This window comes from Lycorma delicatula, chromosome 3, assembly GCF_047948215.1.
Source record: "Lycorma delicatula isolate Av1 chromosome 3, ASM4794821v1, whole genome shotgun sequence".
NCBI classification, from domain to species: Eukaryota; Metazoa; Arthropoda; class Insecta; order Hemiptera; family Fulgoridae; genus Lycorma; species Lycorma delicatula.
The window spans coordinates 89,484,722-89,512,101 of record NC_134457.1 but is presented as its reverse complement, the minus strand read 5'-3'; the positions used below and the strand labels follow the sequence as shown (position 1 = coordinate 89,512,101).

Here is a 27,380-nt window from a genome sequence, read left to right as displayed (position 1 = left end):
CTATTCTCGGTGCCAACCCCTTTCATGAAGCCATACTGGCCTCGATTTAGAAGCGAGTTCATATCGATGTTTTCCCAGAGCCGTTCCACAACCAGTCTTTCAAGCAACTTGCCGATTACCGGCAAGAGGTTTATGGGTCGATAACTTCTGATCTCACTCGGATCCTTTACTGATTTTACGAGCACCCTCACCAAAGCTATCTTCCAACAAGTCGGAAAGCAACCCCCAACTGAGTCTCTTATGACAGGCAGCAGATGATAGAAAATATCTGGGTCAAGTTGGTAAATCCTCGGTGCCTTTCTCAGTGCCATTCGAGAAACCACTCGGTCTATATCTACGGGTTCCACTGCCCGTACGCCAGGGATCTCTTCGAGAAATCATTTTTACATTCCGGGATATACTCGGTCCACAGAATTTTTTTTACGTTCGAACATGACGCTCTCGCAGCGAATATGGAAGCAGACCAAATTACAAGGAGCACGTACACATCAAGTTGGAACCTGTAAATTACTCATGTTTGTACGCTTCACACATGCATGTTCATACCCGTCGCTATCAAGGTAGTTAAATAGTTTTAACTAGGTCTCATTTTGTCGCGAAGTATTCATTTTTTTTTTTTTTCACTTATTGGGAGTCGTGGAGCTAAAAAGGTTGAAAATCACTGGTTTAGGATATTTAGAAGCAATAACTTGTTAAATTGTTATTACTCCAGAATAATTAGAATGAAAAAGAAATTTGAAACAAAAAAGGTTTCTTTAAAAGTTTTGAAATGAATAAACTAATTATAAATAGAATGAACAATTATTTTTTTATATAGCGAACTACGATAACACATTTCATAACGACAATAAATTAGATAAGATACAATAACTGCACTACCTCTATGATTTTTTCTACTTATACTTTTATTTTTCATCTAAAATGTACAAAACGAGGAAAACTTCACATAGGAAAGTAGTCAAATTTGTTGAGATTAATATCTTAATACAACTTTTTTAATCTAATTTCTATGGCTTATCTGCATTATATTTTTAATATTATATAAAAATTCTGAATAATATTCAAAAATATTTCACAAAACGCCATAAAATAAATCATAACTCAAATTGAAATATAATTTTAGTAAACCTTTTTAAAGAATTTTATATATGGTTAAAAAAAAAACAATTATCACTAATAATTCATGCTGGAATATCGCAAAAAATATTATACCTCCATTTCTATTCTCCATACATAAAAATATGACTTTCCAGTATCGTAAAAACTAACAGCAGCAATTTTCACTGAAAACAGAAATATTATGCAATCACAAAAATTCCAACCTATCCTATTATATTACAGTACCTACCTAAAACTCTTAAACCAATGACACACAAACAGCTGTTTTGACCGAACAGTTTGTTGAACTGATAACATCATTCAATTGTTTTGCAACATAATGAAAAAGGGTTGACTCGTTTATCAAGATATATACAACAGTAAGCGCCGCCTAGCGGTTTTTAACCGATCAGATGAATGAACATGACTGCCCGAACCCTTTGCCATTACGCACGATTCATGGTTGCATATTTGTAGGTTTGTATTACCAAATATAACGTTATTTTTGTTTTATAATTTCAGTAATCTTTATTTATTTTCTTTATATTTTTAACTAAACTGATATTTTTGAAAGTAGTAAATATAAAAAATTAATAACTTAATTATTTCTTTTCATTATATACCTGATATTTATTACAAAACTTTCTTCTGATAATATGTAGGTTCTCGAATGTTTTTCTTTCATATTCAACAGAAATTTGACACCGGGGTAAGATAAGATAAGATTCGTCTTCGACTTTTCATATTTCTATAATAATGTACTTCGGATACTTAATTATAGAAACGAATCTCTCTGATCTTACCTCAATAACTAGTCGTCGTTTTGCTTTTCTTTTCTCCAACAATAATAAAATAATGATAACAGAAGTATTTCCGCTTCTGTATTATCGCAACATTTTTTTTCTGTTTTTAACGCACATCCTTTACTTCCAAAATCATACTGGCATTGTAATCCGACACGTTAAACATAATAATTATAGTAAAATTTTTACCGATTCTACAAAACGTTAAGGCCAAATAAATTGGGTATTTATTTAGACCGATGACTTGTTTGGGAGACACGCAAATGCACATCAAATAAATTGCTAAAGTTGTAAGTTTTAGTAAACAAACTAAAAATTGCAAATTATTATTTTGGAGAAAGTACGTTTTTTTCATAAATCTATAAGATTCAGCTTCAAAATACCGATCTGTGGCAGAGTGGTCTTAGCTTTACAATAGAACTATCCCGAGTGCGAATCCTGGATAGGCACGATATTTTTCAACGCTACAAAATTTCCATTTCCAATTTCCACTCACAAGCTTCAATTTTTAATCATCATTTATAAAAAAAAGAAAATAATAACAATAAACTCTTTTACTATGAAGCTAAATTAATATTTTAATACAGGTAGAAATATTTTTTCATCGTGGTTATTAGTTTAATATGCATTCAAATCAGTACAGGTGACGCACAAATTCTATTCTATGTTCTTTCATTTCATTCACACTCTTTGGATTTATGAGAGTATTTGCATGTGAGTGCGCGCAAACGTAACAGAGGCAGTACATTCATGCCTTAGGTTGAGTAGTGAAAGTCAAGGTTCGCTTCATAACGCGATCCTCATGAAATTGTTTTGGCGAACTTTTTCATGCTTCCTATTACGATATGCCGACAGGCATTTCTCATTCATACAAAGAGAAAAATTACTCTGAATAATAATTATTAAAAACTAATTTTTATTATCAATAAATTATACTATAATTTATAAAATTATAGATTATTATAAATAATTATTAAGTATTAAATAATTATCGAGTTAAATCAAGAGCGTTAACAGTACCCAATCTAAAAAGTAACAATTTAATTTAATCGTAATTGTATCGGCAATGTTCTGGTATATCGACATAAATTTGCGTATTACTGAAATATGATTTTTTTTTTTAATTAGAACTTTTTCTCATTTTTACAATACAAACACGCCCGAATTTTTCTGGATTTAAAAGCATTCTAAATTCTAGGATGATGTTAATTATTTTACAAAACAATATTCTTACCTTTATCTCTTAAGGAAATTATAAAAAAATATATGTAATTTATATAGCAATAGTGACGTAATTTATTTACCTTTACGTAAAAATGGACATGGACGAGATTCATTTAAATAAAATGAAAAATAAATTATGCTTTAATGAAGAAAAATAATTGAAAAAATTAAAACCTCTTTACATCTACATCAGGAAAATCATTAACTAAAAAAAACATATATATATGCAAAACATAATTCATGGGAATATAGATCTTGTACGAAATAATATAAATAGCGTAGTCACGCAAACGCTGACGCAAATTTATTATGCAAATATTATAAAATACAAATAAATTAAGAAAAAAAGCAAATCCAGAATCAAAGATTCTCATAAACTACATCAAAACCAGTAAACATAATATAAACTTGTTTTTTTAAATATGTAAATTAATTTTTTTTAAATTAAACCTCCATTACATCTTAAAAACCATTTGAATTAAGGTCAAAAAATTTAAAAAAAAGCAAAGAAATGTTATTTTTATTATAATGTTATTATTATAACGCACTTTATTTACTATAATTTAGCATTCAAAGAATAATTTAGTATTAAAAAAAAAATCAAGAATGGTTCAAAATAATAAATAAAAACAACAAAAATAGCTTAAAAAGAAAAAAATTCAGCAACACAAAACACAGGTGACGCGTAAGTCACGACGGGGTTTGGACCGGTAACAACATTTTTATTAATTTTTTTTTCGGTTTAGAAGTTGTGGAAAATTCACCACGGAAAAATTCACCCGCATCAAAGTCGTTTAGTTTTACTTTGAAAACAAACATTCAATTGTTAGAAAACAGCGAGCATATTGTCAACATTTTAACATTCGAGTTGCGCCCTTGGAATCGATGAAGAAAATTCAATGATTCCTCGCTTAATGGGTCGTTTCCGGTACCAGGGTTCAGTAATTGACCTTCCACGTTTAGGGAGATCCCGGTCAGCTAGGATAGAGGTGAACGTGGTACGTATGCGAGAAAGTGACGAAAATATATCAGAGACGACGACCCAGAACGAACTACTCAATTTCGCAACTCACGTTGCTGCAGCGCATTTTACACGGATTACACCTTTTCCAACACAAAATTCAACAGGTACAAAAAATAAAACCTACAAATTATCCGCAACAGCTGAATTATAGAGTCCGATTTCAAAAACTGGCTAAGGAGAAAACTGCTTTTTCACCATCTGATTATGTCCGATGAAGCCCACTTCCACCTCAACAGTTTTGTAAATAGACGGAACTGTACAATTTGGAGTACCAAAAATTTAAGAGTTATGTGGCAGCATGAAATTTTTTTTCCCCCGCCATCCGGAGCCGGATCCGTAACTAAACATAAACTCGGCCGTGTCTCTAATGAGGGGACTCCAAAGAATCCCCTCACCGGAACTCGGTCTTTATGCCTTGCTTATACATATTGGTTTGCTTGGCATTTCTCCCGCTACCACCCCATTCGGTCGGCCTAAAGCATAAGACCGAATGTCTGTGCCACAAACGGCTACTGAACCTCGAATCAGTTTAGCGAAACTAGCTCCTAGAGCTAAACTGGAATAAGCGTGGTACCATACACCACTCGTTTGCGTGTCCCATCGCTCACTTGTCATATATCACTAAAATGGGTAGGCGCACCCCGTGAACTGCTAAAACATATATGACTATCAATAATTAAATTTATCTCGTCAAAGACAGCAATTCGCTGCCACGCCTAGACCGCTGAATGCCAGCAAGTTCCTGTCCACCATTACAGCGCTTGGAGCCTTAATCTGGCTGATAGCCAACCATATCTCTCGAATAGCTTCCTACAGCAGTGCGGTAGGAGTCTTTTCCCTTAGGTAAACTACAGATGTCGGTTAAACAAAGCAACCGCATCAAGGAACTCCCATACGGTCCGACAATGCGGCTCTCGCCACATTGACTTACCGATTGTGAGCGGCCAATTTTCCCCTTGACCTCTAAGTTCCAAGGTGGCCTGAGTTCTGACTCCTCCCAAGAGCTGGGCAGTCGAACATCATGTGTTCGCTCGACTGGACCTCCCCGCAGATGCACAGCTCATCAGCTGCCAGGCAGACCTTCGTTTAGGCGTGGCGTGCCATTCTTACTGCCATGCTTCCATCGGAAGGCTGTAAAGCCTCCTCCGCGGGCGGGAGGTGGGCAACTGTTCGAAATTTAGAAACGATGCATTGAGATCACCGTACCGCTCCGGTACACATCCGGCTCCGGCTCGAAACCACATCCCACACACATATATCGGCCTCCCTGCCTCTTCGCAATTTCCACATGGCAGCCCGAACTTTCACCACTAAATCAATTGGGAGAGCCTTTCCCACTACAGTGGTAACCTCGTAGGAGATTGTTTTAAAAACACTAGTACATACAATTAAGGCTTTGCGCTGGTACTCCTTAAATTTTGAATAAGTGCTCGATTTCTTTCCAACCTATGCGCTCAAACGGACGCCGCGTAGAGGTCATACATTTGAAGACACCTCGATACACCAAAAACAAATGACGGCCCGACAGCCCGTAATCCTTTTGATCGATCCTCCTAAGCGTGTGCATCACAGAGACAGGGTCCGCCGCTACTTGCCTAATGTAGTTGCTAAACAGCAACTTCTCATCAAACAAAACAACTAGGTTGTTTGTTTGAACTCGAACTCAGCTGAATACACAGCCTTTATACTTAATACGGGGGTTACGACTGTATGATAATTTGTCTGCACCCTTGAGAAGCATAAACTTCGTCTTGGGCACAGAAATCTTTAAATTTTGAATGTCTATCCAGCCCTCTGTAGTTGACAAAGCCGTCTGCACTCGGTCTTCTAGCTGCGGTCGTGAGTTACTACAAACTAACAGGAGACAGTTAGCCTTCGACGAAAGCCTGGGCCGTGACCCCTCCCGGGAATGTCAGTCCCAAAAATCCGTCGAATACCAGGTTCCACAGCAAGGGACCGAGAACGGAGGCCTGCGGGCTTCTCCTAGTGACGGACTTTTTCACAACTAGGTGTGCATCCTTAAACAGAGCCGTGCGATCAGACAGGTAGTCACGTACTACAGCCTGCAGGGCTATGGGAACATTGCGGCGTTCCAACTCAAAGAGAACAGAACTCCAACACAAGGAAGGAAATGTTACCTCTATGTCAATAAAAATTGTCAGAACATATTTATTTACAGTCCACCTCGGCAAGAACATTTAAGATGCAATCCTCGGTGCCAATCCCATTCATGAAGCCATACTGGCCCCGATTTAGAATCGAGTTCATATCGATGTTTTCCCAGAGCCGTTCCACAACCAACCTTTCAAGCAACTTGCCGACAACCGGCAAGAGGCTGATGGGTCGATAACTGCTGACCTCAGTCAGATTCTTTCCTGATTTTAAGAGCACCCTCACAAAAGCCACCTTCCAACAAGTCGGAAAGCAACCCCGGCGTAAGCACCCCAGGAACAGCCTGCCAAGCTGCCTCTAATGGGGAACCCCCAAAAGGATCCCTCACCGGGATTAGGTCTTACTTTCCCACCAACGGTACTGTAAGGGATTAATTTCAATGATGGCAGCATGAATTGCACCCTCTCAATCACACGTTTGGTGGGGACTAACACCGCAGGGTATCATTCGATCGTTCTTCTTCGAAAATGATAATGGTGATAGTAACGGTCAATGGAGAACGATATCCGAAAATAGATGGAGAAGTTCTCTATTGGGAACTTGTCCATTGACCAAATGGCTCATGATAGAGCTATTTGCCATAGAGCTGAGATGCAAATTTTAAGGAACATTTTTGATGAACTAATATTGTTTAGAAGATCTGCAATGGACTGACTACCACGCTCTCCACATTTGACGTTCTCTCACTTCCTTTTAGGAGGTACCTTCTTCTTCTTTTTTTTCTGTTTAGCCTCCAGAACCACCGTAAGGTATTACTTCAGAGGATGAATGAGGATGATGTGTATGAATGTAAATGAAGTGTAGTCTTGTACCGTTTCAGGTCGACCGTTCCTGAGATGTGTGGTTAATTGACACCCGACCACCAAAGAACACCGATATCCACGATCTAGTATTCAAATCCATATAAAAGTGACTGGCTTTACTAGGATTTGAGCGTTCGAACTCTCGAATATGAAATCAGCTGATTTGCGAAGACGCGTTTACCACTAGACCAACCCAGTGGATCAAAGAGCTCTGTAACTACAATACAGAATCGTTCCACGGTGTTCGACTTAGACCACGATTTCAATGCAGCTTCCCAGATGAGAAATTTAGTTTCTTAATCTTCAAACTCTCCATCTTTCAAGTCTCATAAAATTAAATGTCCAACGAACAAATTTATCAATCATTCATTCTTCACTGATGAAAACGGTACATAAAATAAAATATAAAAATGAAACTCAAGCTATTAAAGAAAAAATAAAGAGTGGAACATTTAAATAAAATTTTTAATAAATTTAAAGAGCTGATTAAACTTTAAAATTTCAGACTACACAAATTCACACGATGTTAAGGCATAGACTACTTCAGACTACTGCCCGCTACGGAATAATTTCCTCTATCTTGCCAGATATATACGCTGGATGGAATTCATGTTCGGCCTTCTAGGAAGATTGTGTAGTCTTTTTCTTTATAGAGATGGTCGCTACGAAAACCCGCCTTAAGAAAATAATTTAAAAAACTAAATATATTTAAGTTTACAGGATGAAACATTAAAAAATTTAATAATTTTTGAAACATAGTTTTTTATATCTTTCTTTATTTAAAGATTTATTGATATCTAAATCACAGATAAGGTAGGATTTTTTTTTTTTTAATTTTTTCCCACCCAGATAACGCCTCGTTCACAAAAAAAGTAATAATAATTTAATACATTAAGCTTTTTTTATAGAATAATTACATTATAAGTATTTGTCATGAATTTTATCAAATTAAAAAAAGTGAATAAAAACGTTGCGTGTGAAATATCACGTCACACGATAAAAGAGACAATATGAACATTATTAATTAATTGTACTTTGTACTGCCATTCATTACTTTCTTTTTTATATTTGTTTCTTCTTTTTTGATGTTACTTCAAAACAATAATTACACAAAAGATATTTATTTATTTTGAAATTGGTTCCATTTGATAACTTTAGTCAAACTTAGCTCCAAGTTAACTTAATATATAAATTATAACAATATAATGTTTTACACGTATATCATGTTTTGTAGTCAGTATATATAAAAATATAATTGTAATATATAGTTATAACATATATTACTATTATATATATATATATATATATATATATATATATATATATATATATATATATATTTATATAAAATCATCAAATTAAAGTTTCAGTGAAAGTTTATTTCTATTGAAAACCAGCAGACCCGGCAATCCTTCGCTATTGCTAGATTTGAGTATATATATATATATATATATATATATTAAATGAACACAATTGAAAGTTTGATAAAATGTTAACAAAATGAACATTACGGTACTTTATAAAATTTAACCTTTTCCTTTTACCCTTTCTCCTTTCCTTTTTCCCCCTTTTCCTTTTCCCATTTTAATTTTTTCCACATTCCCTTTCCCCTTTACTTCTCCTTCCCTCATTTATATTTCCCTTATTTCTCCTTTACCCCTTCCTCTTCACCAATTTCACCTTTTCTTTTTCATCTTTTCCCCTTTCCATTTCCTTTTTTCTTTTCCCCGTTTCCCCCTTTCTCTTTTTTCCACTTTCCCCTTCTTTCCTTTAGCCTTTTTCGTTTCCTCCCTTTTCCGATTTTTCCCTATCTCCCTTTTTCCCCGCGCGTAAATCGGTCCACTAGTTTTTTAGTCTATAGCGGACATAATATCGTAAACACTGAAATGGAATCGTAAAATATTTAGTATAGCGTGTGTTGCTTTTACGTCCAACAGATAGCGCTATTTAAAAAAAAAGTATGTTTCTATCTGTCACAGGTGTGACATCTTAGGTATATAAATAGTAGGTATACCTAAAAACACGCGCGTATTCGAATACAACAATGGGTCAACATTTCGAAGCAATCGGTGGAGAACTTTCGAGATTTAAGATTTTGAAAACCGAACATTTACATTTTTATTTATAAATGTTATTTTGTTTTTTTGGCTTTTTTTGAATTTTATTAAATAGATTTATTTTATTATTACGACCTTAGATATGCTTTAAATTTGAAAGAGATAAAATGAAAATATAAGTGAAAAAAATTCCAGAATCTTATTGAAAATCAAAGTGTTGAGTAAACAAAAAAAACGTATAAGAAGAAATAAAGAAGACGAATAAAGAAGAAAGAACTTAATTATTTGTTGTTGTAAAAAAATCTTTTTCGTAAATAATTAAATTTTAAAAATTGTGAGTTATTAAAAGTGATTTTAAAATCGTTAAGTAAATAACTGTAAAAATTTTCAAAATATTATAATTTTTTTTTTAAACAATGATATCGTTAATATAACATTTAAAAAACAAAGATTGTCCTGTGTAATACAGATTTTCAAACATGTTAGAGGTTAATAAAAAAAATAAATAAGTAAGCCAATTAAAAAATAAAACAATATTTTTTTTTACGCTGATTTAAAAATTCGAAATTTAAAGAAAAAATGAAAAAGTAATCTTTTTTTATTTTCTAACGAAAACTTTGTTGACGCCTCTAGTTTATTAATTTTTATAAATTACTTTTAAACAGTTTTTTTAAATACGTCTAAAAAACCGCTGTATGAAAATATAATCCGTTTGCAAAGAATTTAAAAACTGATTAACATGCGTTTTTATAAACTAACATAAAGAATTGCTGAGAAACTACGTTTAAATTCTGTAACAAGCGAAAGCTATGGATCTCCAGAATGCTGATATGTTCGGTTGTTCCAAATGTAACTGTGCATCTATATAAAAAAATATTTGTATCTCAATCAACAAAATGCAATTTAACTTTATTTTTAATACTGTCAGTAGCGAAACTAACAGCTGGCTTTGTTTACATCTGATTTTTATGTTTCATTGTTGACAATATACTTCTATAACCATTGAAGCTTTCGTTTACTCTTTGTTCCAAAGAGCGAGTCAATGCTTTTAACTTCAGAATGTCTTATTTTTTGGAGGAAAATGTGTTTCGCTGCGATGGTGAATAAACAAAATAGTAAAGAAAATATTTCATCAAATATTTCCAGGCGTCGTTGTTCTATATCGAAATCCTGTGCAAAACCTGAACAATAATTTTCGAGAAAATAGTTCACGGTGAAGTTAGGAAAACCATTTCTCTTACAGAAAAAATTAGCAAGATATTTCTGATCGCATAACTTAAAAGTTAAAAAAATCTATTATAAAATTGGCACAACAAGCAAAAATCTCAGGGAGTAATACGTGCAGAACATTGACTGATATTTAAAATAACACTCGTACAATATAGTTGCAGTGTAACAGTTACACGATATTGATTTCCCTAAATGTGTTGAATATTGACAGTGGTTTTTGGACTTTATAAATGAAATAAAAGGATACAATCTCTATGTAATTTTTTTTTCAGATGAAATCTAATTTCATTTATCGGGGTATATCAAAAACCCGAACGGTTATATGTGACCTATGAATAATCCTCATGGGATCTTGGAATATGAAAGAATTGGGATTTGGTGATATACATCACGTAAGCGAAAAATAATTCGGCTGTTCCAAAACACGTTAACGTTTATCCTTTCATTGGCCGACTAAATGAGTAAGACATGTCTAAAGCACGCTTTCAACCCCACTAATGATTCGCTAAATTTTCCGCCTAAAATTTTCTGTGACAGGCTCATTTCAAATCACATCCACCGAGATCCTCAGATGTTACATATCAAAATTTTTATTTATGGGAAGTAATGAAAGTATCTGTTCACAAGAACAAACGTCACATCCTGGATGAACAGAAAAATATCATAATTGAATTTATAAAAGCATTCAAATCACTCTTTTTATGCTTCAGTGTGTATTTTGACACTGAAACATTTTTAAGCATGTGTGGAGGCAAGTGGTAGCCGTATTATGCAGGTCCTGTAGATAAAAATTCATTGCAATAAGTATTTTTCCTATTTCTATAATTTTTATTTTAATATAATGCCGATCTCCCTGGCGCAATGGTAGCGTCTCTGACTTTCATCCGAGGGTTGCGGATTCGAATCTCGTTTACGCATGGCATTTTTAAAATACCATTTCCATTTTCTTATATACAAGCTTAAAAGTTTCTGTGGTGAATTAAAACATCATTACAAAAAAAATAAAAAATAAAATAATTATATGTTTGTAAACATTGCTGCACAATTTCATGTCTGACACCGGGTGTTATTTTTTTCTCTACAAATGTTTTCCGTGTAGAACTGGGATTATCATAATTACATCAGTCTATATATTACTATAACCATAAAAAATCAATAAGCTACTAAATAATCGTACCTACTAAATAAATAAAAAGTATATTTAAGTCGAATATAAAGAAAATACAGTTTTTCCTTTAAAAAATATTCAATTTTTCTTGAAAACTTTACAACTTAATCATAAGAGCAACCTAATTTACAAAATCGAAATCAATCCATACTTTGAAAAGGAAAGGTTTGAGGATACCCGTATATAAAAATAATACATACGAGTCAAATTGAAAGAAACTAGTTTTTCTACTTTCGTTAAATAATCGATTAAAAATAATCTCACACAGTATTCAGATAAATTAAACGCGAATTAATAAAAAAAATTCATACCACCGCAGATAATAATAATAATAATAATAATAATAAATAGACTACTGTTATGCAAATTTATCCACAAACCCAGGATTGTTGCCTGTGTACTATTGGCTATAATTATAAATAATATATATTCTATTATTATTATTATTATTATTACTGCTAGATATTTTATTTTTAATAAATAAAGTCCACTTATTATTAGATAATTGATTACAAAGTGGTTTTCCTGAGGTTTTACTTCGAAACACTTACGCAAACACTATAAAAAAATAAATTACTTTAAAATTCGTTACCTCTTATTATTTGAATAATTACGCACTTTGATAAGTTAACAAACCAATACTTTTTAAATAAAAAATATCCGTTAGGAAGAAATAAAGAAGGAAATTAAATTAATTATTAGTTCTTCCTAAGTTAAATGAAACATAATAGTGCAATAATATTCTTTTATATAAAAAGGAAAAATTAAATTTCCAATAAAATGTAAAAAAACTGGTTTTATTCAACTAGTTCAAGTGATGCAAGAAAATTATAAATGATTATTTTTGGACTTAATAACAGATTCCGATTCAACAAAATTATCCAGCATAAAATACAATATAGCGTTTAAATAACCCTGTTGTTATTATTTAGTTACATCAAGATCAAATGACAAGGTTCAATAAGATATTCCCAATATTAGATTTTTATAACCTCTCTCTATATAGTTATCCCCTGAATATATACAACATTAAAATAGTAAATTATCTGTAAGTCTATTATTTATAATAATCGAAAAAAACAAAGCATTATTTAAGTTGCATTGTACAACTTAAAATACAAGGTACAAAAAAATTAAATTATAGTACCTTTTTTTACCTAAAAAGTCACCAAAAAGTTCAGATTTGCTCTTGACAGATTTTTATTTCAAATAAACCATAGGGTTTTAAATATTATTGACTTAAATGAACAATATTTAAAGCACAATGACGAAAAATATCAGAACGTTCATTAAAAAACATTTAGATCAGATTTCATCCCTTGATCAAATGTTTTTCTTACTTTAAAAATTATAGTGTTAAAAATATAATTCAGAAAAAATCAAAATTCTTAGTAAAAAATGTTAGGTATCGTTAGAACCATCTTGATCAAATTACGTTTTTATCGTGATCAAAATTATATTGAATTTAAAGTGTAGCATAATAGTTAAAAAAAAAAAATTGGGTTCTATTTGACTCTTTTCGTGATAACTATCTGATATAACATTTTACAATAATAAGCATAACTGGAAAAACAGATAAAGTATCTGTTTAAAAAAGATGTTCATGTCATCTATATTTAATAGATGTATCTAATTGGATTTTTAATCTTGAAAATTAAAGATTAAAAAAATTAATATTTTAATTAGGGGATCCCGAGGTCCTAATCAGGTCTTTTATTTTTAATTACGGGTCCCAATCCGTTGATTCTTTGGTGCTTAAATATTTATTAATTTACGAAACTGTTTACTTCAATTAATTGGGCCGATTTGGTGCAATAAAATTCAACAAGGCTAAAAATCTACACTTCACTTAAAAAATAATTAGATACCGTACTGTACCCTTGTCCGATGAATTTAAAAATCAAACCAAAGCTATGATATATATATAAATATATAGTTGTCAATTACTTATGCTAAATTTCAACTATTTTGGTCAAAAACGTTTCGAGATACAAGACAAAAATTGTTTACAAATAATGTTTAATATCACCCTCACTCTTAATCTGATTGATTTAAACCTTTGGAATTTTAGATAAGTTAATAAGTATTTTCATAGTAGTATAGCTGGTCTACGACCACTAAACAAAAAATGAAATAAAAAATTGTGAACTCTTCCTCTTTGTTAATTTTTTCCAAACCTTGATATACGCCTCGTATAATGTAATTTTTGAAGAATTTATGTTGAAACAGTTCGGAGATATTAATCAAAATATAGTTCACCAGATATACAGACGTAGACACATCTTCCGGAATTTCCGCTTTTTGGGTTTTTTGGACTAAAGGAGCCTTGAAACGTCGACATTTGCGAATACTCCAATATCTAAATATTTGACCCATCGCTATACTTTCCCTTTATGACTTTGCTGCAGCGGCTGCAATAGAGCTAGAGTCGGAAGAATAAAAGTTATTCATTAATTTATTCTTTAATATGTACTAGATCCGGTTTCAGTTACCTATATTGATGTGAAAAATTCCAGACGGGGTTCAAATCCAGAATATTTCTGTTGAAAGACAGTGACGCTACCATTCTATCATGGAGGTTGGAGAATGAATGACAATCTGAATAAAACTTGAACTTAACCCACTATTTCGGTTGTAATCACAAACTACATAAAAATTAGTGGTAAATCAATGTATTTTTATAAGATTGAAATATACATTTTAAAAAAGTTAATATTATTTCTTTTATTTATTGTTAATACATAATTTTTTTAATTATTTTTTAACGTAAATCGAAAAATTAAGGACAATTTCCACCGAATATACCGTGCCGTTGCCGCATTACACGCACTGTGCCAAGAAAAATATTAATTTAAATATCACTGAAGAGATAATTCAAATCTGGCCCACCAAGCCGGTCGGTGGCGAGGTGGTGACTTGGCACGGCCAGTGCCGTACCAGGCCGTTTCATCTATGATAAGGCACTGGGACTCTCTCATCCCTTCGCGAAAAAGATCGAGACCCAGTGTGAGTGCCCTGCACAGGGTGCTCTCACTAGAAGCATTGGCGTCAAGACCGTGTCCCGGCTTCTGGGGTGGGGTCCAGGAACGACATAGTCGGGCTTGGATACCCCGTCCTAGGGTTAGAGGCAGGCAATGAAAAGATCTAACCGGCTTGCTGATCTGTCGGACTAGACTTATGGCCTGCGGACGGGGAGGCCCGTTTGATTAGACAACCCCTCGGGCTGTGCTTTCCTTTGGTGTGGATCCGGCCCGGAGGGTAGGGGGGAAAAATCGTTTTATCTAGATCACAAACAACTGATGGCGTCGCAGTTTTATGGCAACCTCACAGGAAATATCAGCTAGCAGCACAAAATCATTTTTTTACAATCGGCTATTTATCCCATAACGGAAACACGAACTGAAACTTTCACCTATTAGTAATCAATCAATTCCTCATCATTATGAGTGGTAAAAACAAATAACATCTAATTTATTCGTGTGACCATATTTCATATTTATTAATAAATAAATAAAAAATACGGGAAAAAATCAGTAATGGATACTGATTTTTTTCGTTTTTCATTTATATGTTAATTTTTTTTTTTTTTGGAAAAAAGTTTGTAATAACTAATTTGTGGAATAATTAATTATTTTTATTATAAAGCAGTAGAAGTACTTTTATATATTGCAGAACAGAACACAACAAGAAAAAATATATTTTGGAATAAAAGATAAAAGGCACAGAAGCGGCAGATACCAACGGTGAAAAATTAAATATGGAAACAAAGTTTGGCAATGGCATGTACTTTCACTGGAAAATGCCTGTTATATTAAACTTTTTATTTAAATTTTATCGTTATTAACTGTACGAGTATTAAACTGGAAAGCAACAAACTTTCGAAAACCATTTACTTAGAATCTAAAATTAGACGGTCATCAGTTTGTTTAACAATTCAGTATAAAATTACAAAATAATTATTTAAAGAAATACATTAAATAAAATTTGTACAAAATGGTTTATAATAAATTTAAAATCCTGAAACGCTATTAATGTCGATCCGCTATTGTTACTGAATTAATGAAGTTTCAGCATCAAGATAAAGTTTTTGATTATTTGTCTATGCAATTCCTGTTTATTAAGGCCATGTATTTTATAATTCTCATTTCTAATAAACTAATTTTGTAACCTGTTTCTAAACAATGTCGGGTTACCACCAATTTTTCTGGTCATCTAGATTTATAATGCACTCTGAATATTTATACTCTTTCTTTAAACTTCTTCTAACTTACATTGTAATTATTTTTCTTATTTTCCAATTTATTTTAATAAACGTTTCAGTAATCGTTATAAATTAAATTAACTTTTTAAATCAGGAATAAAGATTTTCCACAGATAATATTGATATGAAAAGGTTATGAAAATGTTTAAATAACGATGAAAAAATACGTAAAATCCATTACAACACAACTATCAATTTAATTAGGTCACTCTCCTGATTGGAGACAGTGGGAAAACGCATTGTTTTCCATAGAGAGAGATTCTTTGGTTTACACTACAAGTAACAGTCTTTATTAGAGCTGGGATGCATATATTGGGATTAAGAGAAATTAATCAGAATTGCTTACTTACATTTTGGTTCGCTTATAGTGCGGAATGCAACAGTATATTTTATTAAATGAAAAAAATATAGGGAAAAAACTTCATTTTTCTCTCATTAGTTAGTCTCTTATGGAAAAGCTTGTTATTCTTAGAATTATCTATTTCATTTACAGAAGTGTCAAGCCCTCTACAACCACGTATTGGTAACGATTATGGGACCTAACATACGTATGAGTTCAATACCGGAAATTTATTAAGAAAAATTATTAATACGGTACATGACCCGAAAGATTATTACCAAAGTCCAAAATAATTAAAAATTATTGACATTCTCGATAAAGTAATGTGAAATTAAAACGTTTTTTAGAAACTATAAATAATAACTGAATTCTTAAAAATACTAATGAAAGCAGCAGCTAGCATCTCAAACAATGATGAATGGCTGAATTTAGATTTTCTTAACAAGGTAAGCGACACCGTTGACGGCTGCGTTTTGGACGCCACATCCGCTGACAACCCAGTTATTTGTGCGAACTATTTCCTATTTCAAATCATGTGAACATTTGGGCATTTTGCTTACCGCGATATCCGGTAGTTTAGGCAAATCAGATTTTACCGGAGAATGTAACATATAATAAGACTATATAATCACACAAACAAGTACACGGGCACACATTCACAAAAAAATATATACGCTTTCACAAACACAACATTACTTCGAATACCTCTTTTTAAATGTAACTATACGATCCAGTACATCGATTTCAATAAAACACTCTAAGCTAAAATCAAACTACTGAATCGTGGAACTCTAGGATGTGCTCTTGAACGAGAAGGACGTGCTTACTTTACTGCCTCAGGCTATTGAACCAACAGGACGCTTTATCCTTTTATATTTAATTTTTAAGAAGTGAAGTGAAGTGAATACTGTGTTTAGTCTGTGTTTAGACTAGTTAATAATATAAGTTTATTTTAAGTTATTTTTAAAAAAATTATATTTTAAGGGAACGCGTCCTTCAATCTCCAATTAACTTTTCCTACCAGTAGTTAGAAATAGATTAATAATTATTCCATTTTATTTCTTCTGTTACATTTAAATACTAAATTTTGGAATTTAACTAGTAGTATTAAGTGTGTATACGCGTCTGTTGGCGAGAGAAATTCCGTCTGCCGCCGCATTGTCTGGCGCGTGACTGGAAGCTCAGTCCTCACCACGTGCTGGCTCTTCCGCGCTCTTAACGAACCTTTTTAATAGTAAAGAGGCGTATGTATACACACATAAAGAATTACTAATTAATTAGTTTAGTAATATCGTTAAAATATATATGTAGACAAATTAATATATAAAATGGACTATCTTATATAACTGGATATCTTTCATGAATAAATATATCTATACATATCTATATATATAAAGTTATTACATTAAGTTATATAAACATTAAAGAATAACATAAATTTTACATATAAACTTATCTTTATATTAATCTTTATTCGTTATTAGTTAGTTTTAATCTAGTTAGTTCATGTTTAATTTAATTATCGATGGTGACTTTTCGCAGTCCACCACCTCGATCTCCCTCCCTGGAATTTTCCGATGGAGGAGAGGAAAGGGCAGCGGCCGGAAGAGATTTAGGCGCCAGGCGTCGGTAACCGCGGAGCCGAGCACTGTTGGGGGCGGTCCGGAAACGGCAGCCGCCACCATGGTGGTTACTGATGGAATTTCCTCCCAACTTCCAGTCGTTAAGTGGGATAAATCCGGCCCAACATGTTGGACTGCTCCAAGAAGTGGCCAACACTGGCATGAGCCATTTCCGCTTTCGTGAGAGGGCGTCTGGTAGCCAAGAGTACCAGTCTCTCTGTGAGGCTGCAGCTGAGCAGCGAGAGTGATTTCCGAGAGCTGCAGAGTTTTCTGCACTCCAAGGGAATCACATCAGCTCTCTAAGGAAAGGGAGCTTCAGCCGGTTAGACTGACAGACTAACCGTTTAGTCGAACGTCTAAACAGGAAAGCGGTCACCGCGGCCGTTTTTCTAGACGTGGCTAAAACCTTCGACAAAGGTTGGCATAGCAGCTTACTATATAAACTATCATTCGACGACTCCCGGTCGCTATGTCAAACTGCTACAGTCCTATTTATTGGGACGACGATTTGTAGTACGCGTGGAGGGATCAGAGTCCTCCACCAGGGAAACAGCCGCTGGAGTTTCCCAGGGGGTAGTGTTATCGCCGTTTTTGTACACGGCTTACACCAACGACATAACGCTGTCGGAGGGAGTCAATACAGCTCTAGATGCTGATGACACGGCATACTGTTATGAATCCAGAAATGTACATTATGCGATCGACAGACTCCAACGGCAACTGGATTTAGTAGAGACGTGGCTCAATATGTGGAGGACACATATTGAACAAACACTGTTTGTTTCTGTTTCTGTCTATTTCAAGTTTTCATAGTTGACGCAGACAATTGACAGCGGCCACGCAGTCCCCCCAACCCCTTTCCGGACACACGTTTGGAAGATTTTTGTTCTTCCTCTCGACCGACGAACTTCAAAATTATAAGGCGATCGCCGCTCCCAACTCGCGAACGCGAGACTAAACCACATTGTAAGTTCCTCACTTCCTTATCACCTCATCAAGATGAAGAGCAAGCAGAAGTGACGAGCCTAGTAGCCACCACCTGAAAGAACGAAGAGCCCTTCACTTTCCCCCGTGCTGCCCTTTTCAGGGCCAAGGGACATTATGATTTTAGCGGTTTGTAATTCAATTACAACCGATTCACGGAAATACAGACCAACGAAGAAAGAAAAACACAGAAGAAGAAGAAAAAGAAGAACGGAGAATGAGGTTGATACACGCCTAGCCTTCCACGATCAGCCCCGGTAAATCATTTCGCAATTGTCTAAAGAACCGGAACGCATAAACCAAATCCGTTCATAAATAAAACATGAGAATCTATAACCACCACTAACTAAATAATGACCCGACCGATAAAAAGAAAGATACAGCACAGCAGCAAGGGACTTTGTCCAGATTCTGCGATTAGTAGGGAGACAATAATAAACTCCCGCTATCCTTGCGTTCCGTTCCGTATTATCGTATTACCTTTTGATTTGTGGGTTTATACTGCAAGCCGGAATCCATTTCCTAGCTAAATAATTTTCTACTGACGTCTTAAAGCTCAAATAATTTAATTCAACCATTCCATTCTTTCCAATGATTTTTCACATTTAAACGTTTTTATTTTCTTAGTCACACAGTGCGAAATATTATTTTAAAAAGCTCTTTAGATAGATATTGCAACATTTTTTTTTCAATCCGACTACACTTTCATGCGCTTTTACAAAACTCATTGGGGATCCCCTTAAATGCTACTGCCACAAGGAAGCAAATAAGCTGTCCCTTAATCTTCACGTCGATTATTTTGCTATGCCAGATAGTCATTAAAACACTATTAGAATCACATCGCTCACATCACTCCATTTTTTTATTGTTTAAATCTTAATAAATAAATATAAATTCTAAGATACTAAGAAAGATATTTGGACTAAGAAAAACGGATGAGGGTTGGAAAATGCGGAAGAACGTTAAAATCTACCTTAAAACAGACATTTTCACAAAATGTCATATGAAAAAGAATTTGCTTTTATGGATATTTAATAAGGTCCATAATGGACGAACCAAGAGGTTTTTAACAAATGTAATGGAGATAAAACTAACGTCAGACGCTTCAAACAAATCACAGAAGGTATAAAAGTATAAAACATACAAACATAGAAAACAGAAATATATTAGAAAAGAAGATACTTACGAATTAATGCAGAAAGGTAACAGAGATTGTAATAATAAGAAATAGAAGACAGAAAGAAATAACACAGCTTGAAAATAAAGAGAATTGGAAGAAGACCGACCAGAAATAAAACTAGTAAACGTGGTCCCACAGCTTTCTTAAGAAATCTACCTAAAAAGTTTTGTAGATTATAATTTTATAGAAAATTGAATTATCTCATTACTAATATGAGCAATTTACAGCATTAGGGATGGTAATCACCTAAAACGTTTTTCCTGAATTTCTTTATGTTCTTATTAATATAACAATTTCAGAATTATAACTATAAACATAAGTACATGAGGAACGGATATAATTTTTTTAAATCGCTGCATAAATTTTTCCGGAATAAATAAATTGCAAAAACACCTGAAACTCTTGTATTAGAAGGTTGAAACTTTTTTAGTATGCCTAAAAAGTAAATCACAAATTTCTTTGCGAAATTCATTTCTAGTAGTTAAAACCTTCAGAGAAACCTACCAGTGTACGGCCAACCTTATCATCCTACGTTTAGCATACTTAGAAAAATAAAAAGATAAATAATTCCTTTCGAAGTTTCTTCACTCAGTTGTCAGCAGCAGGACAAATTCATCGAAATACAATTTTAAAATGACAACTACGTTTTTCATGATAGTGGTAAGTATATAATAATCATAAATAGAAAACTTTTTACAAGTTATATTTCTGTTGGAGAAGTTTTACATGCGTCACAGCTGTTAATAGAAACGGATAGTGAAACAACAGTGTGGTTAATACACTCGTGTCATTAGTATGGCTGTATTTCTCAATAAAAATAACAGTAAATTTTATATGAAATGGTTTCCACGAACAAAAAAAAAATAATAAGAGATGTTATATTAAGATTAAGGAAAGTGTTCAATACCAAATTATCCAATGAACAAGGATGTATTGATATGAATCCTTTAATAGAAGTGTTTTAATTGCTATTAATTTTTTTTCTAATATATTAATTTTTTAATATAAAGAAAGTTTTTTCTCTCCTTAAAGATATAATTAGAACGTAAAAAAAAAAATAATAATAATAATAACCGAGCATATCGTATATAAAATATCTTTTTTTTTTAAAGAAATATAACAAAATAATTCTTTAACTACTTTAATTATTTACCCTGAAATCATAAGCTTATCAAAAAATGTATTTTTAAATTCTCATTACTTCGATTAGTGTTATCAATTATGCCCCATTGAGTTAATTTAGGTGAATTAATTAAATAAAAGTATTGAAATCATTAATTAGGTTTAGTTTAATTAATTAATTTCAATAAATAAAGGTAACGAAGAAAAAATTAGTAATAATTTACGTAAAAAATTAACTTTACTTATCAGACAGATTAATATAAAATGACGTGTTTATTTTTAAGATACCAGCAATTTAACTACACATTAGAAAAAGTAGTCAACGTCATAAAATACGCTTTTTAAATACAAAATAATATTCCAATATATTTTCCTTTTTTTATAACAATAATAATATTAATATTTAATTATAATTTAACTACACTAACTTACAGTATGTTGAAATCTCAATTATAGTTAAAAAGTTAATCTTGCCTCCTAATTAAATTTTTCACGTACATTTATATTTTGCAAAGTAATGTTTATTTTATAAATTTATGAATTTCTATTTGCGACCTGGATTTATCCAGTAGAGGCTTCAGTCAATTAGTATATAATGTAGCTAACCAGCAGCAAATGGAGTTCTCAGACAAGTCGACATAAAGCCATCTTGATAGTTCTTCAGCTACGGGCATTCACAGAACGGTTATTCGACAACTGATAAGGTGACCTTTTTTTTAAACAATTCCACAGACATACATTAATATAAAATAAACAATTATGAGGGCTGACCTCATTTTATCGTTTAAATACTGCATAAATCTGATATATATATATATATATATAGCTGAGAGATCATTATATATATATATATATATATATATATATATATATATATATATATATATATTGGTATCTGTGGGTCTGTTATTCTTTCACACAAAAACTCCTCACCCGATTGAACTGAAATTTTGTACGAACATAGTTTTTATACCCAAAGAAATAGGACTATTGCTGTTACGAAGTATTTCACCGTATCTAGATGGAGACCGTTTTAATGGCTTGCGGTAACAACCAGATTTTGTTCCACTCTGATGTTGGACTTAACTATGGCCAAACTGTTGGTCAAATCGAATTCGGAGACTACTTACAGTATTAGAAATTTTTTTTTTTTTTTTTGCGAAAAAGGTCTGTTTTGTCTTTATTCAATATCTCTTTCGGTTATCAAGAAAAGTACCTTTAAAGGTGAGATGGTACACGGCGCAGCGGCTCAACCACAACAGCCAGTGCATAGTAACACACTGTTACTATGTGTGTGTGTGTGTGTGTGCCGCGACTTCCTTTACCGGTTATTTGACTAAAACATATCAAATAAAAATAAGTGTTTTAAATAAAAAATGAGAAATGAAGTACGGTCACCTTCTCGTGGGGTTAAAAAACCGGAGGGGGGCTAAAAGCTACAAAATACTTTTTTACCCGTCCGGAGCACTGATAATCAGTTATAAATACTATTTTTAAATTGAACAGGCTTGAATTGTTATTTATCAGTATTATTCTCATAAGCATGTGAATAATGAATACAGTGGGGGTCCAGGGAGACGGAGCCCTGATTGTTTCGTATATAATAATATCATATAAAAATATAAACTATTTAAAAGTAACGTACCAACTAAAGAAAAATTTAAGTAAAAAATAATGAATTTTTTAAATCCTCATGAAATCTACTAACCAAAACCGTCAAGCCAATTAGACAAATAAGCTGCGATTGAGAACACAATTATCATGATATGCTCATAATGAATACGACGTTTTAGCCGTATTCACATAATTCAAAATGGGAAAGACAACTGTATTAATAGTCGAAGAAGTACGGGCCTTTTTTTTACTAAGTCTATGGATAAAAGTGATCGAAAATAGTAGTAATACTTGCACTGATTGTAAATAACTCATCGCGGAAAGCAGTAGAAGATGGAAATTGTTGAAGCGATGAAAGGTGGAAAAGTTTCAAGGTTGGTAAATCACTCTGGGTTAAATTAAAATTTAAATATAAGTAGAGGATATTGTTACATGCATAACGGCGGAAAATTAAGTAGAAAGCCTCAATGTTCGGAAAATTTTGAGGAAATTTAAACCATAAGGTCTATGTCCGCAAACTTGTATGTGCATAGTGTGTAAGTGAACAAGTTCATATGCAAAAAGGCGGAAAAAATCCGTAGTTTTCCCTTTAAAAATCTGGAATAGAAGTTTTTTCCATAACTCACTAAAAACAAAAAAGAAGTCCTACCTCTTAGAGTATAAGAGATCATAACGTGAGAAGATGACCATGAATTCATACAATAAAACACAAATACCCTACCCAGAAGACAGCTGTCTGGATCTTTCCAGGTAACTGACGCACATTCCTCATACAACTCAAAAAATTGAAATATTGATCAATAAACAGACCAGCTAATTTGATAAACTATTCAGCGCCGATTAGCTGCAATTAAATTACTCTTTAATTATGTTTCAATTCATTTTCTTAGGATAAAGGTCTTCTCAATATAACAGTTATTGAATTAAACATTTACGTAATTTACTATTTCCATCATCATTACTAAGTAAAAAAAAAATAATTATATTATATAATTATTGATTTTTAAAATTTAGAAAACACAGTTAAATAAAATAATAAAAATATAGGTAAATAAATCATTTTATTCTTGTACGGGAAGAAAATAATCATAGAGCAGGTAAGAAACTCATTTATATAAAAAAAAGGATTTAGACACCATTTACGTAGAATTCTATTAAAAAAGAATAAAATTAAAATTTTGGATCCTTTTGGGTAGTTTATTAAAATATCTGAGCACCATTACACGATAATTTTTATTATTTTTAATTTTTCTAAAACAAGGCATTAGAAAATACATTTTATTTTTCCTGTTTCACCATACATATCCAAACGACATTTTAGATTATTTTTATTGTATTTGACGTCAATTAAATTATCACATATATTTATATATATAATTATCTCTATTTAAATATATATATTTTTTTTTTTTTGAGAATAATATAATCTGCAATACTATGATTTTTCCAGAAATGAAAGAGCCATCTGTTGGTAGGCTCATTATTCCTATTATTTGAACCCAATCGATAAAATTACATTGAAAACAGGAAATTTTCATCCAGGAAAAAGAAAATGTAACTTTAACTGGATTTGAAATAGGATCCAGAAGCATCACAGAACTGCTACATCTGGTGGTTCAAAGCGCTAATCCAAAGGATGGTTTTATATATATATATCAGATTAATATATAAAATATTTACTATTAAAATATTTTTAAAAACTCACCGTTTTAGACGAGATACAAGAATCATTGAGGTAGAGTCGATGGTTTTCCCAACGTCGAAGGAACTTTGAGCTAACTATTTTAGAAATAACAGTTCGAGTATGATTAATATAGCAAACTTGAATATCTCCTTCGCAAATCAATTTAAAACGTGGGCCTTGCATCGGAACAGATGTACTACTAAGAGCTGTAGGACTCGGAGGTGTTTCTATTGTAGGAGGACTCTCACAACTTCGACTGACAACTACCACTGAAGGTCTAGTGTCTGCACAACGATCGGGACTGCTAGCAGTACTACTATCGCTGCTACTATTACAACAGCTTTTACCACTACTTAAGTTATCACTAATATTACTATTATTTCTCAAACTACTATTACTACTGCTGCTGCTGCTACTACTCGAGCAATCGCAGCAACATGGTTCATCTGTCGTTTTCATAATTAAAAACTAGCACCACACTACTTCAGGATATTCCGACATCTGAAACAAATAAAAAATTTAAATAATTTTTTACGTATTGTTTAAATTATATATTTTAATAATTCTAAATCAAATCTAAAATAATAGTAATAAAATTAATTTCAAGTAATCGTGTAATTTCAGGCGTGCGAAAAAAACTATTTTATTTAAAAATTAATTATAAGAGTTTCAAATCAAAAATGATCTGAACACTTTTAAAAACAGTTCATACCATTTATTATTTAGTAAATAATTTTTTAAATTACTTGCTTTATTTTAACTCGCAATGCTTTTTTAATTTTCAGATTTTTTTTCATGTTTGTCCTCAAATCTTGCATCCTTAATTTAACGTACTTCCTGACATTGCCAATTGATGGCATTTTGCACAGTTACTAAGGTCGGGTGACAATACAATATTCTACCATTATTTTTGCAAAAATCCACCCGTACGGGAGTAAATTAAGGATGCGGGTGTAAAAATCTGCAAAACGGCTATGCGGGATTTAAAAACCCAAATTAACCTACTAATTAAACTCGTGCAATATATGATAATAATTTGATTAATGTATGACTAAAACGTATAAAGCAAGTTTTTAAAAATCTAAAACATTTTCTAATATTATTTAGTTATTAAATAGTTAGAATATACAAACCTATTTATAAACCAATTATAAACCTATTACTAGAGAACATTGTTACTAATAAACAACAAATATATAAACACATTAATAGAGAGCTTCTAAGCCCGCTTTTAATGTGTTAATATATTTTCACACTTTCTAAAAATGTATTAAGATAGATAACTCACAAAAATAAGTAGAAATAAAATCATTTAAATTAGATCAAAAAAATATAAGATGTCAGTGGTTTTATAAAATATTTTTTTTTTTTAGAATTTAGGTAAAACCTAAAATTAAAATCTACTTCAATTATAACATTTACAATTGATTTTATTCCTACAGTATTATCTATTTACATTTTTTCTATCAAAAAAAAAAAATAATGTTTAAATATTTAGTATTGATTTATTAAATCTATCAATCGATATAAAAATTCCAATAAATTTAAACTTGAAGTATTCCATTCTAAAGAATCATTAGTAAAAAAAAAATGTCTTTTTTTTTCTAAATTTTAGTCGAGCGACAAATTAAAAATACTTCGAAAACAATATTTAACCGCACATTAAGAAATATAAAGGGTAGAAACGGTATAAGAATTACAACGCGTTGGCGTTTCGCTGTTTACAAGCGAAACCTGGACGAACTCGAAACAAGACTGTAGCAAAATTCAGGCGGCAGAAATTAAGTTTTTAAGAAGTACTTTGCGTTGTACCTTAATTGATAGATATAGAAACATTAGTGTAAGGGAACAACTGGTAGTTTCGTTTATAAAAGAAAGAACCGCCAATTACAGAAGACGTTGGTGCAGTCATCTGTGCAGGACGAGTTCCTACACATTGCCTTTAAGGGCATATGTATATACTGCAGAAGGAAGGAGAGATGTTGGAAGACCTTTGAGGAGATGGATACCGGGACAGGTTCAATAACCTAACCCTTGACTGAATAAGAAGAATTTATTGTTAAGATTTAGAATTTTCATATAAATTTTTAATCTGCTGACTTGACCCCCAAAACTGAAATTAAAAAACGGCGAAACATGTACCTTTTTACTCTGAAAGAATTGTTTCAATACAAATTTTACTTCGGTTTCATATTGTTTCATGAAAGATTTTACTCTCTTCAAAATTGGATTTTTTCAAAAATGATTAAATACGTATCAATTTGTTTTTAAAGAAGAATATAAATTACAATTTTCACGAATAAAACACCTTTTTTTAAGAATTTTCATAAAAAAACTTGGTTTTTCTTTTCACTCTCTTATACACGGCGCTTTCAAAAATTCTTCCTTAGTAGATTATTGCATAATAAAAACAATATATCCTTCAAAATTCACCTACTTAGGTTAAGTAATTTGAGCTGTGCGCTTATGAGCTTATGAGTAACAAACTATATATATATATATATATTTATTCATTAATTAAAACGAAAAGCATAATAATAAAAACCGCAATAAAACGTTAAAAGTGTCAGATCCAGCAAGGTAATTGAAATGAGGAGATCCCTAAATAAAAATATTCATCAAGTTAACTGCCCGAATAATTTAAAATACTACTGTAATCTCTAAAAATTAAAAAATTATCGTAAACAAAAATATTTTTTGTAAGTCACTACAAAAAAAAAATTAAATTATTATATTTCAAGTTATTATATAAAAACAGTTAGTATTTAATTTCAACTTAATGATAACTTAAGAATTGGGTAATATTTAAAACACCACAATATTTATATTTTATTTTTTATCTATATATATCGTAAATATATACAAACACGTAAGTATAAAAAAAATTTAATAAAATAAAAACAGATATGCGAAAAGATAACAAGTATATATATTAAAATTATTTCGTTGAATTATTAAAAAATTCAAATTAATCCTAAGTGACGCAAACGCTTA

General features: G+C 31.9%; 1 protein-coding gene across 3 annotated transcripts in view; it reads right to left on the bottom strand.

The window, feature by feature from the left end:
* LOC142321787 (C-Maf-inducing protein-like) overlaps positions 1-27,380 on the bottom strand; it is a 284,140-nt gene that overhangs the window by 155,151 nt on the left and 101,609 nt on the right. For all 3 annotated transcript variants that reach the window (XM_075360174.1, XM_075360175.1, XM_075360176.1), the window contains exon 2: positions 24,408-24,887. In XM_075360174.1, the coding sequence (XP_075216289.1) occupies positions 24,408-24,845 (438 nt within the window). In that variant the 5' untranslated portion in view covers positions 24,846-24,887. The remainder of the gene's footprint in view (positions 1-24,407; positions 24,888-27,380) is intronic.